Raw genomic sequence first — 20,327 nt, forward strand, 5'->3', positions numbered from 1 at the left:
GTTGAGGTGTGTTTCTTTTATGCAGGAAAAGGATGGATTCTGTTTTTGTATCCAATCTATAAAAAAGCCTGTGTCTTTTTATAGGTGAGTTGAGTACATTTACATTAAGGGATATTAATGACCAGTGATTGCCATCTCCTGTTAATTTAGTTTTCGTTGTTGGTGATGTCATTTTGTGTGTTTTCCCTTATTTGGGATTTGCTGCTATGAGATCATCAATTGTCTGTGCTTTTGTTGACGTAGCCAACTTCCTTGGGTTTGAGTTTTCCTTCTAGTACTTTATGAAGAGTTGGTTTGTGGCTAGATATTGGTTAAATCTGATCTCGTCATGGAATATCTTGTTTTGTCCTTCTATGGTGATTGAAAGTTTTACTGGGAAAAAGTAATCTGGACTGGCATCCGTGGTCTCTTAATGTCTGCATAACACTTGACCATAACCTTCTGGCTTTCATTGTCTCCACTGAGAAGTCAGGTGTAATTTTGATAGGTCTGCCTTTATATGTTACTTGGCCTTTTTCCTTTGCAACTCTTAATATTCTTTCTTTATTCTGTATGATTAGTGTTTTGATTATTATGTGGCAAGGGGACCTTCTTTTGATCCAGTCTATTTGATGTTCTGTAAGCTTCTTGTATCTTTATAGGGATATCTTTCTTTAGGTTAGGAAAGTTTTATTCTATTATTTTGTTGAATATATTTTTTGCACTTTGGAGTTGAACTTCTCCTTCTTCTATACCTGTCATTCTTAGGTTTGGTCTTTTCATGGTATCTCATATTTCCTGGATATTTTGTGTTAAGCTTTTGTTAGATTTAATGTTTTCTTTGACTGATGAGTCTATTGTATCTTCAGTGCTTGAGATTCTGTCTTCCATCTCTTGTATTCTGCTGTTCATGCTTGCATTTGTGGTTCCTGATCATTTTCTCATGATTTCTGTTTCTATAATTCTCTCAGCTTCTGTTTTCTTTATTGTCTCTATTTTAGTTTTCAAGTCTTGAAAGTTTCTTTCATGTTTGATTGCTTTTTCTTGGTTTTCTTTAAGGGTCCTGAAGAGCGGATGATTCCAAGGGCTCTGTTCACATGGCTTTAGAGTAGTACACAATTTCCATTTAAATATTTAAAGGGATCACAAGTCAGTAAACAAAGGGAAGCTAGACACAGTTTAGATCATAAAAGGCTAACAAAGACTTTAGCCTAATACTCACTAGTATTTTCTAATCCCAAAATAAGAAATTCCTTATTTTTACTAAAAGAAAATGCCTGGTCTTTGAAAGATCTGAGTGACACGTAGATTTTGGTTTGGGTGGGATGGGGTTGTTGTAGGGGTTTGGTTTTGTTTTTCAGTCTCCACATCCCACCCCTCCCAAGCTTTTGAGTGGTGAAAGGGGGGGAAGCATGGAGGCAACGCCTCTGCGCTTGGGTTGGGTTGGACTAACCAAACATTGTTGTAATCGTTTGCACAGTGACCGATCAATTAGGCAGAGTCCAGGGCACAGCAAAATATTTATGATCCTTCTTCTTCCTGGAACAATGCTCACCACTGCCTGGCAGCCAGCAAACAACTGCTCTTCTAAGCAAACTGACCTTTTCTTTGGCTAGAAATATCAGTTACTCTAACCATAGACGAGGCTGTCTAAACATGTATGGAACCATAGAGGCAGAACATTGTGCAGTGGCCACGCTCTACAGCAGCAAAGAGACCACCGTGTCCAAGGTTGGCTTAGGCATAAAATCTCTACCAATTCGTCAGTCTCAATATTTATTGAGTTCTTGTAGCGGGCCAAGCATCATCCTAAATATTTTGTCTGTAACAATTTATTCAATCTTTATTTAAAACCCATATTGTGGGTATTGTTGCTTTTCTTATTTGACAGATAAAGACCGATTCTTCAAGAGGTTTCAACTTGCCCAATGACACTTACCCCTAAAATGAGCAGCAAATATTTCTTTAAATTGTATACTATAGCAGCCTATCATCTTTTCTAGTGAATAAATACTAACAATTTTTAATTTGCAATGAGTAATACGCCCCCCCTTGAGACAGTTATAAAACTCCAACTTCTTACTTGAATTTTTCAAGATGACCTCTCCACTGCCAGTACAGAAGGCCTCAATATGGTGAACTAAGAAAGCCACGGAAAGGAAACATTCAGGCAGTCAGAGTCAGAGTTAGAGTCGCCTCTTGTGAAGTTATAATCTGGAAATAGAATTCCCCAAACAGCACTGGAAAATATATAACAGAGGCTGTTGCTGTTTAAGATACAGGTAGATCATTGCATGACTGGAAAACTCAAAATACTTTCAAATACTTCAATGCAATATAGCAGGGAGATATGGAGAGAATATTCAGAATTTGGGCAGACAAGAGGAGCCAAAGCAAAATGCAATCCCTATGTCCCTTGCCTCTGTGCCCCTAGAGTTCGTGTCTTCTGTGTCAGAATTCATGGACCAGGCAGACTAACTCATGAAGGATAACTCAGACTAACTTGCATGAAAGATAAAAATCTGGTCATTCATAGTTTTAAGATCTATGGAAATGAGATGCCCACAGAGGCACGGCTTTCTGGATGGGAAAGACCTACCCGTGGGCCAGAGTGGGAGGCATAGGAAGACCTCCCGGGGTCTCTACCCGTGGGCCAGAGTGGGAGGCATAGGAAGACTTCCCGGGGTCTCTACCCGTGGGCCAGAGTGGGAGGCATAGGAAGACTTCCCGGGGTCTCTGGTGAAAGCTATCACCCAACAGTGGGTAGGGGTGCCAGGTGGTGGGGACTAAGATGCTCTTTCGTCAAAGGACCTGTTAGTGAGACCAAGACGAAAGATATGCAATTGAAATCCATTTCCTAAATGGTGCCTTGGTTTTTGTTTTTGTTTCCAAACTTTCTTAAGTTAGCATTTCACTTTTCACTCCCAGGGGTTAAAAGGTTTCTTAAACACACGTGCACTTCTTTATAACCCCTAGGCCAACCACCACGGAGCAGAGCGGGCAGAGAATGAACAGTGGGACATAAACAAAAAGTGTCCCTGGCTCACGGGCCCACATTCTTTGAGAACCACTTTTCAAAAAATAACATTGATGTTTACTTATTACTTCAATTAATATACACTTATTGCCATCTTGTTATGTGTGAGGCATTGTGTTCTTCCCCAGCACAATGTCCTGGTGATGAACGATATTGGTTCTGTCCTTGGAGGAAGCACAGTACAGTAATTACCAAATGATTGTATTCCAGTATAAATCTCCAGTGTTTCCTAAAGCAAAATACGTATCTTATAAATAAGCATTGCTGATAAGATACTGAAAGGAGTTTGAAGTGCCCCACCGATCCAAGATAGATCCAAGCTCGGAGTCTCTGTCATGCAGTGGGCCAAGTGTCCTTTCAGTTGCGCAGCGTCCAAAAGTGATGTGTGGAGAGCTGATGAAGTCTTGAGGAAATGTGTACAGTTGACATGGACCCGGCCGTGCAAGGACCCCAGTGCCTCAGACCTATGGGCATGGAACATGTGCCAGTGTTAACAGTGTGTACAGAAACTGAACTACTGCTCCCTTCTCTAGGAATTTTACAGTCTGAGACGGCTCCCCTGCAGAAACCCCCCACAAAGATGAGTTCAGCTTACTCTTCCATCAGTTGTAAACAATAAACCTATTTCCTCCACTCAAATGTACAAAATAAGCATACTGAGTTTCCAGGCTGTTGTAATTCCATCTCCATCAAAGCACATGGCCAACCTGATCTCAGCCTTTTAGTACATACATACATACATACGTGTGTGTGTGTGTGTGTGTGTGTGTGTGTGTGTGTGTGGTGTCTGTCTGTCTGTCTGTCTGTCTGTCTGGTCTGTCTACTCTTACTTCATTCCCTTATCATCCCAGTCAGGTCAGTCCCTAAAGCCATGCAGAGCAAGGCAGTAATGCCTGCAAGTGTTTCTTGGACCCCAGGGAGAAAGGAACTCCACAGTCAATTGAGCAGGTGCCGTTCCGAAGAGTGAAAAGCATGGCAATCATATGTAGTAACACAAAGAAAAGCCAAATAAAATAAAGTACGAGATTTGGGTTGTTTTAAATAAATCATTTCATGTAAAAATCATTTTTAATTTTTCCATACTTATGGGATTTTTCCAAATAGTCAAATTCTTAAATTGCTTCTTTAATTTTAAAAAAAGATTATTTAATTTTAACATGTGTGAGTGTTTACCTCCATCTACACTACATGTGTGCCTGGTGCCTTGAAAGGCTGGGAGGGATCATTGGATCCCTGGAACTACAGTGACAGACAATTGTAAACCACCATGCGGATGCTGGGACTTGAACCTAGGCCCTCTGGAAGAGCTGTCAGTGCTCTCAACTAGTGAGCCCTCTCTCCAGCTCCTGTTTCTTGAATCTTAAAGAACAAAATACCTAAAATGTACTGAAATTTGTGCTGTCTAAACAAGTTTGGAAATTTTTAGAGCTTGAATTAGAAATTCTCTTTGTCTGGAAGCAGAGTCAAGAGCTGGAAGCTCTAGTAGTTTAGCTAATCAAGGTGAACACTTCAGTGACCTTAGCTGTCTATCCAGTCCTTTAGTCTGTGCACATACTCCCTGAGGCTCTTGGCAGATTCTGGTTTCCGAGCTGCAAAGAGGCCTGAGGCCTGAGGCAGCAAGCTTCTCACACAGCCCGGACTGCAGGTCTGGGAACTATAATTTCAATAAAAAATTTACAGCCCATCCAACTAGTAAAAATTAAATAATACTGTATAAATAATACTGTAGGGACACGTGGTCTGACTAATAGTCCTCAATACTGATCTATGGAATTAAATCAAATAACTGATTCATTGATAGGCACATTGAAATGTGGACAATTCGGTGAAAAGGGAGAGTTTTACAACTTCAGAGATTGATTGATTGATTGATGTATTGTGGTGCTGGAAATGGGATTCAGGCCTTCTACATGCTGGACAAGCACTCTGACTCTGAGCTACAACCTTAGCCTTTGGCTTTTTTGACACAGGGTCTTGCTATGTAAATCAGGCTGACCTGAGACTGACAGTCACCCTGCCTCAGCTTCATGTGCTGGCGTTGCACGGAAGAGTCACCAAAGTGGGCTAGAAATTTTAAAATCATCTATTATAGCACAAATAAATGGAATGAACATAAGAGACTTTAAAAGGTAACTATTCTTGCACTGAGAAAGCTTAACTAGTAGATAATAAATAGAAACATGGAACACTATATTAAGAAACATTGACTTTGTGTGTGTGTGTGTGTGTGTGTGTGTGTGTGTGTGTGTGTGTTTTGAGGTGGGATACTGGGGCTCAAACTCTGGACCCTGGATATGCAAGACAAACCCGGCAAATTCTGCCTCAATTCTGGTTCAACAGTACATCACTGTGTAACAGAGATTGGCCTCAAACTCTGCACCTTCTGGCTTTGTCTTCCACTGAGGATGAAATAGTGTCGCACATGCTAGATAAGCATTCTACCACTTGGCTACAGCCCTAGCCCTTGGCTGGACTACAGGTGTGTAACCATGCCCGGCCTTTATCGATGTTTCAATTACAGAAAATACAGAAATAAAAATCAATGCTAGCAGAACATTTAAAGCGTCAAGAAGAGAAAATAAGTGTGTTTATTATTAAATAAAAATAAATGAAATAAATTGACCCAGAAACTATGCCTCTTCTCTCCTGAACAGGCTATATGTTTTGGCCTCAATCTCCCTCTAGCTGAAAGAAAATATTATTGGGGCTGGGGATGCTCAGCAGTTAAGAATACTGGTTGCTCTTCCAGAGGACCCAGGTTAATTCCTGGCATTCACGTGGTGGCTCACAACTGTCTGTAACTACAGTTTCAGGGGACTGGTCACCCTTACACAGCAAAGCACCAAAGCACATAAAAATAAATAAATATTTTAAAGAAAAAAGAAAATTTTCTTTCTTCACAAGAAGATGGACAGCAGCCTTGGCTCCATGAACCTCTTAAAGGACAGTCTCTGGGCTTCTGATGCTCACCTTTACAACCTGGCTATGTTATTAAGACAAAGAGCCCCTCTACCCAGTCAAAGACCCCAGACTTGTCTGTGTGTTGATAGTTGCTGTGCTTTTGAAGCGTCTTTTGAGCTATCTCATGAAACCACTCTTGACCATGAGGGATTGTTAGAGGCCTCGGGTCTGTTCTCCATGACAAACAAGAGTTTCCAAGGCATCAATCCAAGAAATAAGCAAATATTTGTACAGTGAAGATACTGGAAGGAGGGAGCGGCTGCACAAATAGAAGACCCGGGACAGCGAAGGTGTGACTCAACCAGCCAAGCCAAGAACAGCATTTCCATGTTCTATTCAAGTTCTTAGAGAGCTTAGATGTGGCGGCTTGACACTGGCCAGACTCCCTCACGTGTCTGAACGCTCTTGCCCACGTTCTGGGGTGCATTAGAACTCATTGGTCACTTAAAGAACTGGCATGCTCTTTGCTTCAAATTATATTGGAAGCTATTAGAAGTTGATACTCTGATTTTTAAAAAGGGGCAAATTTTGAAGAGTATGAAGAGTATGAAAACCACAAGGTGTTCATTTACTGAGAAGATAAACTAAATTTTCCTTTTAGGTATTCTACAGAAATTATATCACTTCATTAGTCTCACCTTAAAAGAAAATTAGTGTAATTAATTCATTGTCATTTTTGGACACTAAATAACCCCACAGTTTTTTATATCTAAAACCCTACTGCTAGAAATACTTTATTTTGACTTCCATATATTTTCAATATTTACTTATTTTATGTTAAAATGCACTTATCTATCAAATAGCTGACATGTTGGTCATTGTGATCAGGTCAATTTACAAACAACTGAATGAGAACCTTTAGAGGGCTGTAGAATGGAATTATGAGGTTCTAGGTCAGACACTGCTATTTCCCATTAAATCAGAATTAGCCGGATATTTCTTTCAGCATGTAAGGGCATTTCTTTTTTAGAGAGATAGTTGTGAAATTATCTCTAAGATAATTTCATGATATAATAATATGACATAAAAGCTGGGAAATCAACAAAAGATGCCTAACTTCAAATTTAAAGAAAAGCCAGGGAGATGGCTGAACGGGTAAAGTGCTTGCCATTGGGGCACAGGGAGAGGAGACGGGGCTTCTCTGCAGCAAGTGTGAGCTTCTGTTTCATGCTGAGTAAGGAAAAGATTTCAACTGGTGGCTAAACAAAGTCAACACTGCCTGCCTGTTGGAGGGGAAGGCCATTTGTTGGTTCCCGGCTGCTCAGCCCCAAAATAATAACACAGAAACTATATTATTTAAATCACTGCTTGGCCCATTAGCTCTAGCTTCTTATTGGCTAACTCTTACATCTTAATTTAACCCATCTCCATTAATCTGTGTAACGCCATGAGGCTGTGGCTTACAGCATCTGTGTCCGGCGGGGCTACATAGTTTGTTTCTTGCTCTGCCTCCTTCCTCCCAGCATTCAGTTTAATTTTCTCTGCCTAACTAAGTTCTACCTTGCTAAAGGTCAAGCCAGTTTCTTTATTAACCAATGGTATTCACGGCATACAGAGGGGAATCCCACATCACCTGCCCCTCCCTCCACGTGTGTGGGCCACATCCAATCAACTGGAGACACGACAGAGCAAAAAGGTCAAGTTCTGCCTGACTTTTGAGCCTCATGAGACATCAGGTTGTGTCAGCCTTGCACTTGGACCAAAGCATTGCTCTCTTTGGTGCTGGAATCAGAACTGGAAACCACGCCATCAGCTGCCATGCTCCTCAGGTCACTGAGCTTGAAATGGGACCCTGCACCAGTTCCCCTGGGGCTCCAGCTCCCCAATTGTCCCCAGTTGCAGATCTTGACACTAACCTTCTTAGTCTTCGTTTCAAATAAGTAACAAAGCAAACAAACAAATAACAGAAAAGGCGTTGCTGTCCCTCTCATGCCTAAAACCCTTTGATGGAGTCATGTTGCTATTAGAATAAAGAAAGTGTCCCACCATTTGGCTTCTCTGTTTGCCCACTGCATCCTGCTCAGTCTGCATGCTAGCCACTTCAGCTATTTGGATTCCTTGCACTTGAGAGACTTGCTAATGAAAATCTGTGCATTCATCCACTTTCACTATCTTTTTCCCCTGCAGCTGTCCCTGCCGGTATCAACTCACACCCATCCTGCTCCATGCCTGGCATTTTAAAACGCCTCGTGTTAGGTTGGAAAACCTCAGAGTGGGAATATTTGTCCTGTTAATTAATGATTGAACATTCACTACCTTTGACAACGAATGACAGATTACTATACAGGAATTATCTTGCTGGTTTTATCCTTGCCCAGTAAATTATCTGATGGTCTTTCAAAGCAATATGTATGTAACAGGTATTGACAAGAAGCCAAAGACAAGAGGAATGAGTGACTTGGTGTTATCAGTACTTCATGATCAACAACGAAAGGATTGTAGAATCAATGAGAATGATTACAAATCATGTCATATCTTACACCGCACACTGTCCCAACAGTCTGTCTGAACATATTTGGTATTTACTGTTACAGGAAGAGTGTCAGAATCAGGTAGATCAGGCTGAGCGAGAGAGTGTCCCCCTACACACACTGTCACTGTGCCGCAGTGATATGATACAAAGTGACAGAAAGTGTGTGTGTTCCACACAAGCCACAGTTCAACATAACCTTCCAAATATCACCGCAGAAATCACAGTGAACTTAGTACCCAGGCTGGACTGGTGCTCAAGCCAATTTGTGATTACCCAAACCTTAGTGGATAGGCCAGATCCACTCAGCTAAGAACATTTCAATTTATTTTAGTTTTTCTTTATGTAGCAGGACAAGGAAAACATATACAGAAAATAGGACACAACTTCTCAGTGCTTCTCCTGTCCTTCAAAGTATTAAAACGTAGTCACATAATCAGGGAATTGATAAGGAAAGAATCTAATTCAGGGGAGCTCACTTTCATCTGATGTAGAGAGAGAAAGCCACACCTTCTCCCTTAAAGGGACATACAGGCTTCAATGAGTTCAGCTTGTTTGTAGCCTAGCAGCTTCATTATAGTATTTGCCTTATTTCTACCTAATCTCAACTCCTGAAATTCCTATCTCTAAGCATTTTTGAGCCAACAAATAAGTCTGTGTTGAGTGGGTGATGTCAACCGAAGGCAAGCGCTTTGCTGAATCTGTGTTTCTGCCAATCGAAGGACGGTGGTTTGGGAGAAGAGCTGCACACTATAAATGATTCACTATGTTTTTTACGGTTCACACACATCATTTCTCCAGTTTATGTATCTCCTGCTCCAAGCTCCTGGAATTTTCTCTAGTGTAAATCTGAAGTTAGAGATTCAAAATGTCTCCACCGATGTATTGTTGGTCATCTTTAACAAGATTCCATGCCACATCTGTCCATCTGCCTGGGTGGAGCGATGTTTGGGATTAGTGGATCCTTGGGTGGATTAAAAACTCGAACTTTGTTTATGACTGAAAGCGGTTGGCTCTGGTGCAGCGGGGTGGATGGACCGTCCTGACTGCCTCAGAAGCTTCTGTTTCTCCCCTAATTTCCTCTGTCAATCACTCGTCCACAGTTGCCCATCATATGGAGATTTCTCGTCAGCAATGACAAAGTGATGCAGGAGCTAAGTGTCTGGGAACAAAGGGGCCCCTCGACTTGTGAAACAGCTTTTTGTTCAAGGAGGAAAAGACAAGTTTCCTTCCAAAGGATTGCCACACCAGGAACTGAATCGTTCTGTTTAGTTTGAAGCATAATTAGCAGCCTATAGGTTACTCGTCTTGAGTAATACTTTAGTTGTGTTGACTTTACCGTTTCATGAAGGGGAACTTGAAATTCAAGACGTTCTCAGGAATGCCAGGATAAACTTAACATCTGTTTCCACCCTTAAAATGGACTATGATGAATCACGCTGCTAGGAACACCAACAAACGTTTCAAAGCGGGTAATGCCAGGACCACTTTGTGGTACGTTGCTCACTTTCACGGTGGTCAGGGAAACAGGCCTGCCGCTCTCACCAGCCAACTGACAACGCAGACTTCCCGTTGTCTCTTCCTTTTCCGAATCGCTGCTTTCTGCAATTAAATCAATGCCCATGATGCTAACATCACCCACATGTTATAACAATACCTGAATTTCTGCCTACATCTCCAACTGTTTCCACGCACATATCTTGTAATTCAAGTGGCCTACTGATAAGAAATTCCCCTCCTACTTTCTATATAAGGACCCTAAATCCTCCCTGTCTATTTGGGTCCTTGTTTTGTTTCACTAACTGTAGCAGCATTTACCTCAGTGCCAGCCTGACTTTCTCCCCTCTTCCGTCCCTATCTGAACAGCTTCAATTCTAAGAAGTAGGCTGAAAACCAAGATCTCTTGAAGCGCTACTGCCAGTGTCCAGGTCCTTGATCTTGCAAGCCAGGATTGTCTTTGAGAAGTTTCTGCGGCTTGGGTCCCTCCACCCCACCATTCCAAGTCCGCCTTCTTGTTTTCTGTGGAATATAAGAATTATTACACTCATGACTCTTTTTTCCTAACGTGGTCTCGCTGTGTATGCTGGGTTGGTCTGGATTTTCTTTCCTTCCTGAAAAATTTCTAATCACTCTGACATTTCCAATCCCCAAAGCACCTGCTTATTAAACTGTTTGATAGTGTTTTCCTTCACAGTGTTGATGTGATCCCACAGAACACCGATCGTAGCTCCAAAATAAATGATTGCTTGTATCAATTGGCACTGACATCTGTGTTTGCATAAGTCTCTGAATAGACGGTGAGTTATTCTTGGTATTGTTCATGCTGTTGTCACAATAACTTGGTACAACCCTAAGATGCATTCTCCCTCACCCTGTGGTTATTTCTCAACTGCACCCCTTATACTGGCTGCAATAGGTACGTGCGCGTTTGGTTATTAAAACGTTGTCTTTCTGGTAAGATGATCACTTCAGTCACTTATATTTCCCTATTCATGTCTACCACCTACCATTACATTAGTGTACATTCAATAAGAAGCACCCTGAGTGAGTACAGCCACAAACACCAACGACCCACATGGTATGGAATCTGTCAGGTGATTATAGGAACAGAAATTTGAATGTTCTCCTCATGGATAACAGAGTCACAGCCAATGCTTCTAAAACAAAAGACAAGCTAAGAAGAAACACACATGACAGACTTACTGAATGAAAGTTTAATATGACAAGAAAGAACTCAGAAATGGGGACACAAAGGTCCTGAACTGTCCGTTTTAATTCTTAGATACGATGAGCAATAAACACAGAAATGTGACTGGACCAAATGGATGACCTTGTGCCAACAGATGCAATGTCGCAGCAAAGCCTGTCTTGGTTCTTTTTTTTTTTTTTCTGACACTGTGTGTGGTATTCCCAGCTCCTGAGAACAAAGCAAGACTGCTAGAATGGAATCCTTAAATTTACTACCAGTTGAGGTGAATCAGAGAACTTTTTATAACCAATGATTAATCAGTTTTGCATCACTAGCAAAAAATACCCAAGGCAGCGAGTTTTATAAAGTAGAAGGGTTTGTTTAGTTTCTAAGAGTCTCAAAGTCTATTGGTTTGATCATTGGTGACAGCGTTGGATACTCAGCCCACCTAGGCTGAGGTGCTTATGTGTAGATCTTAGATGTTCAAACAGGAAATCAAAGAGAGAAATTGGTATTTCACAATCTCTTCTGAGAGGCATCTCCCCAAACCTTAAGGACTGCCCACTGAGCATTACCCAGCTAAGGTCTGCCATCTCCCAACAGCACCATCTTGAAGACCAAACATTGGTTACAACGGCCCCTTGGGAGACTGTTCACATTCAAACAAAGCAGCCAGCTCTGAAAGTATGTCTCAGGCTTCAGGGGTTGCCTTTGGGGAAGAGAGGCTCTCATTTTTATGACTCCCCTCAATATACAGGAGCCCTTAGATTTTATAGCCCTCCTTGGTGAGGAAAGGGAGCAAGAAAATGGAAGACAGCATCTGAGGGCCTGTGATGTCCGGAATGCAGTCATTCAGTACAGATTCCTGAGATTCAATGTGACTATGTGTATCTGAATTTGTTCTTTTTCTTGTATATCCCTAGGCGCAACAGAACACACTGAGAATACAGCATGTGGCATTTGGCCTTTCCTATGTTTATTTTAGGTATCATAAATAGTTTATGTTAACCGAAAGTGAGAAGACCCCATGATGTTTTGATGGAGTATGAAAGGTCATTAACTTAAAAGTAAATTCCTGATGGAAATACCTCCCTAAGTCCCTCTTCTTTTGTTCCTTCCTTCCTTACCCCCTTTCTTATTTCTTTCCACCTCGTCTTCCTCTCTCCACTCTTTCTTTCTCTCTTTCTTTCTTCCTATCTTTATTTCTTTCTTAGTATTTGCTTCACTATGCCTTTAAAAACAGAAAATTGAACCTTACTTATAAATGATTTTCTTACTTTTTAAGATTATAAAGAATAGTTTAGCACATTCAGTTATCCGTAAAGTGCGTCTGTATTAAGATGTGTGATCTCTGAACACATCTTCCTTTTGAGACTGTATTGAGACAGTGCTTTGCAGAGCTGTTTTCTTCCGATTGTTACTCCCTCGGTAGCGCTGCGTTGCTGCTGCTGTCAGCCCCGTGTGGAGCACGAAAATAGTATGAAGGCTTGTGTGTCACACGGCTACTTTCTTTGTTTTTCTCTTCTTCCCGCCCAGCTTGCACTGCCGACTCCAAGCAGACCAACACCCAGGGAACTTTAGCAGGAAGTTACACATAAACCGATACCCCCTGGCGAGGTAACAGGAGAGGCAATGTGAAGGGATCAGTCTCATGAGCCTTGCTCCAAAACGTAACTGATCTCCTCTTCTGTGCGACTATAAAAGCAACAGCAGGGTTGAAACAAAGGGAAGGAAGGGAAGCTGCGCACCTAGGTAGCCGACTTCTGGTGAGAGGAGGAGAGAATGCTTCTTCTAAAGTTAACCGTCAGGCGCTGGGACAAAATGATGCCTGCCATTTTGTTCACCTCTCTTCTGCTTCCTCTCACTCATGCTGTGACTTCAGAACCGTAAGGGAATTCTAAACTCTCTGTATCAGAATATTGGCAATGCCATCCCATTCAGTGGAGTCCATGTTAAAATCTGGTTGGTTCATTGTTCTAGTTCAACTTCAGCGAGTGAGTGAGGGTTTGCCCTATAAGTATTGAGCAAATATCAGGAGAATGGATGCCCTTAAGACACCACTATGAGCATCCAGTTTATCATAATTCTGTCTGGAAAAATGTGCAGTTGGGGAAATCCTTCCATAACTCGTTTGCTGTTTGTGGAGGGTCTCTAGACCTGTTGACAGAGTGCTGGCGTTCTCTTTACGCAGGCGATACATCCTGTGGGTTTCTTCCGTGGTACAGCGCTTTTCCCTAGAAAAAGCCTGTCTTCATTTTTTAAACCTCAACGAATCTGTGTCCTTGAGAGTCATCCTGGAATATGATGGATCCAATACTACTATCTTTGACCAGTCTGTGGAGGCGGGGAACTTCTACGCTTGCGCCAGTTTCCAAGTGAGGCACCAAATCTGATGCAGCGGGAGCCCCAGTGGGAACAGGAACCTGTTCTCTCAAAGCTGCTTCTCAGTAACTAATCTCGATTTGGGGTGACTTGCAAAATCTGGCCCCGGGCGGGGGTGGGGTGGCGTAAATTTTAAGAGAAGCAAAAAACGAAAGGAGGAAAAATTTTAATGTACATCCTATATTGCTGCTGTCGTTGGCGATTTTCTATCATAGGAAATGATGAGGCAATTGCTATTTTAGAGAGTGAATGTGTGTCATGGAGTCTAAAAGGAAAATGTAAGCTCAAGGGTGGAGGGATTTGGTTCAGGACAACACAAAAAAAAATAAACAGCAAGAAGATAGGGACCTGGATTTATTTTTTAAAAAAAAGAAAGGAAGGAAGAAAGGGAGGGAGGGAGGGAGGGAGGGAGGGAGGGAGGGAAGGAGGGAGGGAGGGAAGGAAGGAAGGAAGAAAGAAAGAAAGAAAGAACGAAAGAAAGACAAGAAAAAAAGAAAAAAGAAAAAAAGACCATTATACTGAGTTGAGAAATTTCAACAGGTGATCAGTGAGTTCTTTGTCAGGCAGTGAGGGGTTTGCAAGGCTTTGCCTGTCTGAGCATCTAAATTAAGACATGCGATCTTCCCCATCTCTGCTCTTCTACATAAACAGGTGTCTCAGACATCCTCGAAGCAGTTGGCCTTTGTGACCTTGCTTGCTCAGGGAAACACTCTGAAAATCTCTGAAAGGAGAGTGGTAGCCATCGCTGCTGAGGAAAACGCAACTTTTGTGCAGACAGATACGCCCGTCTACAAACCTGGAGACACGGGTAATTCACTGTGAACACAGTCTCCAAACTGAGGTGTAGAACTTAGGAAAGCTTGTCTTTCTTGTCGTGGATGGCTGCATTCCCGTCATCTCGTCAGTTAGGAGATAGCGTTCTTAGATCGGGAGCTGATGTTCATAAGACCCTGTCCAGTCCTTCCATTGTGTACAATCCTGACACGGCTGCATGGTGCGTGGTTTCCAGCATAGAACAAATGTGGAATTGTGTGATCTAAACCACTGATCCATAACAAGCCTGTTTGACAAGCTCATTAATTCTCTTTCTCAAGCCAAGTATTTCATACTTGGATTAGAGATAATGAAAGCTTCTTGGGACTTTCAAGGAAGAAATGAGAGTCATTGTACAAACAGTGCCAATCACAACAAAGATCTCACCGGCAACATTTATGGATTCTATTGTTCTATTTTTATGTTCATTGCGATAACACGTGGAAATCCGACGAAGCCTTACTGCTTTCTTTACTATTGTCCCAAGCAGATTGTGGTAGACAGAACCCCAGGCTATAAGTCAAAACAACTTGCTTTGAAGTTTGGCTCTGTTAATCAATGAGTGTCTCTTGACCAGTAAATTCTGATCTTTGAGATTTGATTTCTTCACTTGTAAAATTAATGGTTTCGAGATGAAACCACCTGTGTATTCTGTCCTGATTAACATTACACATTTCTATGTTTTGGTTTTTTTAAGAGGTGAAAATAGACTTTATTTTAGCTTAAACAACAGACATTTACTTCTGGCAGCTGTAGAACCTGCCGATGTGACAGTGTCAGGGGTGGTTTCCTACAGTGATTCTCTGCTGCTCTGCCTGCCATGATGGAGTCTGGGGCAGGGGAGCTCCTCCAAGGAGTCTCTGCTCTGTTTTGACTAACATGATGGTGTCTGGGGCAGGGGAGTTCCTCCAAGGAGTCTCTGCTGTGCTCTGAATGTCCAGCTTATGTAGGCTTCTTTCACTTTTCTTCTATAATTAATTTTAAGTCATCACAAAAGACTGTGAATTTCATTTTGACATTTTCACATATAACACAGCTAAGATGATTCTTAAAGAGAGACATTCATTTTCTGACGTCCCCTTCACTGCTCCTACTAAAATGTTAGAAGGAGTGGAAATGGCACAGCCAAAGAGCCAACATCTTTCCTCTGTAGTTCTGCAAAATTAAATAATTTAATCTTGCTAGCATCATTTTCAAGGAAAATAAATGTTTCACAGTTGCGCTTCTATGGATAATTCTGTCACTAATTCTGTTCCAAGATGTCCCAATCTTTCATCTCATGGCCAATAGCGTAAATGTTTCTAATGGTAGCTGGTGTCAGCACTGGGAACAGAAGGATCATTAACAAAGGAACAATAAATACAGTGAGAGGTTTTCCCCCAGTGAACTCCTAACCTGAAAGGGTCAAATGAGAGCAAGGGGGAGGGGACATGAGAAAGCAAGTAACTATGTATATATTTGGAACAGTCACAGCTGTAAGGTGGGAATCACGAGAGAAACACTTTGTGACCCCGCCCCCCGTTCTTTCAGTTCACTTTCGCATTGTGACACTGAACGCCTGGCTCAAGCCTGTTGATGACTTGGTGAGTCCACAATTTCTAATGTGACTTCTAATGTAAGTCACATTGTACCATGATGGTACAATGGAAATTAAATCCAGTAATCAAATCCATTGCTATACAAAGCACCATTCAGGTATGTAAGTCAGCGTACTTCAGATACCTGCACATCCATGCTCATTCCTGCACTATTCACAACAGCCGAGGTGTAGAACTGGCCTTGGTGTCTATCTGCAGATGGATGGATAAAGTAGATGTGGTGTGTGTACATGACTGAGTTTTATTCAGCCATAAAGAATAGAATTATGTCATTTGCACAAAAATTAATAGAACTAGAGTTCATTGTGTTAGGTTAAATTAGCCAGACTATCATGTTTTCTTTCATGTGCATAATTATACCCAAACACACACACACACACACAGAGAACATGAAAGTAAAAGGGATACCATAAAGGTAGAGAAACAGTTCTAAAGAGAGAAGGGACAGAAAGGGTAGTGAGAGAGAGAAAGAGAAAATACCATGATTTTTCTCATATGTTGTATCTAGACTTAGCTATTTACACACACACACACACACACACACAAGCAAGGGGGAGGTAGGGCAGACAGGAGAGGGTGATATGAAGTGAACCCAAGCATGATGCAATGCTGTATATGTGTGAAAATATCATAAGAAAGTCCATTGTTTAATACACTCGCTAAAAGAATTAATTAAAAAATAAACCTTGGGTCAGGCGGTGGCGGCACACACCTGTAATTCCAGCACTTGAAAGGCAAAGACGGGTGGATCTCTGTGAGTTCAAGGCCAGCCTGGTCTACAGAACAAGAGCCAGGACAGTCTCCAAAGCTACACAGAGAAACCCTTAGGAGCAATGCTATTTGGCAAAAGAATGTCTCACTAAAATGCCATTCTGTGTTTTTTTCCTTCAGTACCCTTCAATCACCGTTCAGGTAAGACATCTACTTTCCATTTCCGGTTTTAAAACATTCAGATTAGGAGTGGCATGTTTCCAGTTTTTCCATTTTATATAAAGAAAAATTAAGACAATTGAAACAAATGGTTAGAAGTAGGCTTAAAATATAAGTTTGAAAACTCTGAAGGTGCCTAGGAATAATGTTTTCTTGTCCATGAATCCCCAAGAGTAATGTGCCAGGTATTTGAAGACAGAAACTTGTTTATTTTCCCCTCTGTATAATTCTAAATCTTACCATCATCAGTGAACAAACATATTTCGTTGTTTTTTTTTACTAGATGTCTTGCACTTGCCATATAATTAGCTTGCTCGTAAATAACGATCAAATCCTATATTCATTTTCTCTGCATGTGGTATGTGCTCCATCATTAGTTAACCCTTGAGGTCAGGGTCTAGGCTCATAATTCACAGTTATGAGCAAACACAGATACTCATAAACTCCCAACTGACTTGTCTAATAGTTGAATGCATTAAACTCTTCATATGGGTAACATCCTTAAGGTAGCATGAATTCCAGGTGAGCCAGTTTTGTGTTCTCAACAGTTCGCTTTCACATCTGCTATGTTCTGCTGAGAGAAACACAAAGCTTGCTTAACATTGGCTTAGATGAGGAGACGTTCACCATGTCATAAGTCACACCGTGTCAGTGCGGGCACCCAGAGCAGCACAGTGACATTCACCGAGCGTGCACATGACATCTGGTTCTTTTGGAAATAGTTCATTCTGCTCTATGACACCCACTCACATCTAAGCCAGCATGAGCTCTCATGGGCAATCCTGAAGGAAAAGAGGTCTAAGATACTGAATACTCCAAACTTGAAAGTAGAGGAAAACAAATCATTAAAACCTTTGAAATAGTGGCAATTTTGCTACCTTACATAATCTGTTTAATGTGGTCTCTTTAAAGAAGTCTTTTAAACATGACCACTTTAATCAGAGCTGGAAAGTGTAAAATAGTTATGAAAGTAAACATGTGTGTGGTCACGTGCTGAAAGCAAATGAAGAAGGTTGTTTTCTGATAACTGTCCCTGCTTTTTAATATCACAGAAATTCCACGTAGTTATTGTTGGATAGGATAATCCATGGCCAACTTAGACAGAGACCAGGTGGAAATCTGTGACAAAATTATTTATAATTTTTATTCTTAATTAATTAAAAATAATATCTTAATCAAACTAATTAAAATTGATGGTTAATAAAGTTAATAATTAATAATATGTTGATTATTATACCTGGGTGTTTTGCCTATGTCTATCTATTGGCAAAATAGATATATCTATGCAAGCATGCAGTACCTGCAGAGGCCAGAAGATGGCGTCAAATCCCCTGGAACTGGAGTTACAGATGGTTATGAACCACCACAAAGGTGCTGAGAATAGAACTTAGGTCTTCTAGAAGACCAACCAGTGCTTTTAACCACTCAGCCATCTCTCCAGCCCCTGTGATCTCTCCAGCCCCTGTGATGATTATATTAATCATTTTAAACGTTTGTTATGATTGGTGTCCCTTTATATACTTATTGGCTATGAGTTCACTCTGCTTTGGGGAGTACTATTCTGGACTAAGTATGCTGAATTTCTAATTTTTTAACTATATTACTTTGAAAAGATAAAAGTCAAAGGTGTCAGTTCTAAATTATTTTTCATATGAATTTTAGTTTTAAGAAAAAGAAACATCAATTGAATTTGAATATGATGGAGCAGTTACGTTGTATCAGGGACTTGAGGTCACTACTTAAACATTATAGTAGTTCATTCTTTGCTTCCAATAACTATGGAGAACACTCATGGTAAGGAAAGTGTAATTTTCACACGCAACCTCTGATTATTTTTATTCACCGTTCTCAAGGATCCTGAAAGCAATGTGATTTTCCAGTGGAAAAACGTAACCACTTTCAGAAACATCACCCAGCTGGCATTCCATCTGACTCCAGAACCCATGTTTGGGGATTACACAATTGCTGTAAGAAAGCTATCAGGAATGACAGTGGTGCACCAGTTCACCGTTAATCAATATGGTAAGCAAGTACTGGTTTTGATTCTTCTGCCGTTGAGTTCAAGAACAAAACAGAACAAAACTTTCTAGACTGGCTGGAGCCAGGCTGGGCCTCTGCTGTCTGCTTTTCTGTGGCCTCCTCAGTCCTCCCTTTGCCTGGCTTCGGATCTAGGTCTTCCTCTGATCCTTGCCCACCCCTCTCCTCACCGAAGAAATACCTCATTTTTCTGAGATTCAGATGCTCTCCTAAAACAGATCTAAGAGCTAAAACATAAAAAAGAGTGAATTTTCAAGGCTAGACAAAAATAATAGATAAAAATAAACAAGCCACCAACAGCAAAAATCAAAACAAACAAACTACGGAATGGTTGCTCTTAAATGAGGCACCATCACAGACCCGGAGGCACCATCACAGACCCGGGTGCACCGTGGGGCTGGTGGAGGAAAACAACATGCAGGGCGCAGTTTGCTCTAACTGCAGAAGCTCTGCTCTCTAGGGATTCTCAGCTGAAGCGTGTTCCTTTGTTTTCAGTACTGCCCAGATTTGAAGTTGAGGTCAGGGCACCGGAGACAATAACGATTGCAGACCATCAATTTCAAGTGGTTGCGTGTGCAAAGTAAGTGTTTCCTCAGACTTCATCCATCCCCACGGGGTAAATTAAGTCTAATCATAAAATGTTATTTATATACTTACATTAAAATTATTTTTAAAAATTGTGGATGCTTGATAAATATAAAGGAAAGCATGAGAACAAACTATAGTGTGTTCCACCAATTGCTAGTACATTGTAGCTGGTTTTCCTCTAATACTTTGTGAAAATTTTCCCTAGTTATATTTATTCTTTTCTTTCCATTTTATCTAATATTTTAAAACACACATCTCCATATTTTGCTAGTCTTTCTGTCTCTTCCAACTCCTTGCCCTGTAAGCATATCTTCATATGCAAATAGCAGTTTTTGCTTCATTATTGTTCTACCATATAACATATAACCTATTGCACTGTGTTTTCTAGTAATTTATGCATTGGTAATAGATGTCTTCTGAAAAACTGTGTAATAGTCTGACTTAGAACTGAAAATTGTTTGCTTAAAAAAGAATTCACTAAAGGTAACTGCCGAGTCAAAATGTGTAATATTCTTTTAGTCTTATAAATGTCAAGTTGCTCACCTAACTCCAGACACTGGTGTGAAAGTCCTGACTTCACCAAGTCTTTACCTTCATTGAGGGTTTTTTGAAAGGGAGGGAGAGGGAGGGAGGGAAGGAGGGAGGAAGGGAGGGAGGAAGGGAGGAAGGGAGGGAACTGAGCTATTAAAAGTTCACAGAAATAAGGAAGTTTATAATTTAGCTTGAATTTATTTGAGCTCTCTAACATCACCCTATCTGCTCTTAGGAACATTTATCCCCTGTTTTGGGAAATTATTTCTGATCCCCTTTTCCTTTTTGTGATATCTTTTTTTAAAATTTATA

General features: G+C 41.0%; 1 protein-coding gene across 1 annotated transcript in view; it reads left to right on the forward strand.

Moving 5' to 3' along the window:
- Positions 1-12,856: 12,856 nt before the first annotated feature.
- The window catches only part of LOC125406897 (alpha-2-macroglobulin-like protein 1), a 42,509-nt gene continuing 35,038 nt past the window's right edge, over positions 12,857-20,327 (forward strand). The window contains exons 1-7 of the mRNA XM_048444022.3: positions 12,857-13,022; positions 13,328-13,511; positions 14,170-14,326; positions 15,862-15,914; positions 16,821-16,841; positions 18,713-18,881; positions 19,392-19,476. Coding sequence (XP_048299979.3) covers positions 12,919-13,022; positions 13,328-13,511; positions 14,170-14,326; positions 15,862-15,914; positions 16,821-16,841; positions 18,713-18,881; positions 19,392-19,476 — 773 coding nt within the window. The 5' untranslated portion in view covers positions 12,857-12,918. The remainder of the gene's footprint in view (positions 13,023-13,327; positions 13,512-14,169; positions 14,327-15,861; positions 15,915-16,820; positions 16,842-18,712; positions 18,882-19,391; positions 19,477-20,327) is intronic.

The sequence above is a fragment of the Myodes glareolus genome, chromosome 3 (assembly GCF_982192425.1).
Source record: "Myodes glareolus chromosome 3, mMyoGla1.1, whole genome shotgun sequence".
Taxonomy (NCBI): domain Eukaryota; kingdom Metazoa; phylum Chordata; class Mammalia; order Rodentia; family Cricetidae; genus Myodes; species Myodes glareolus.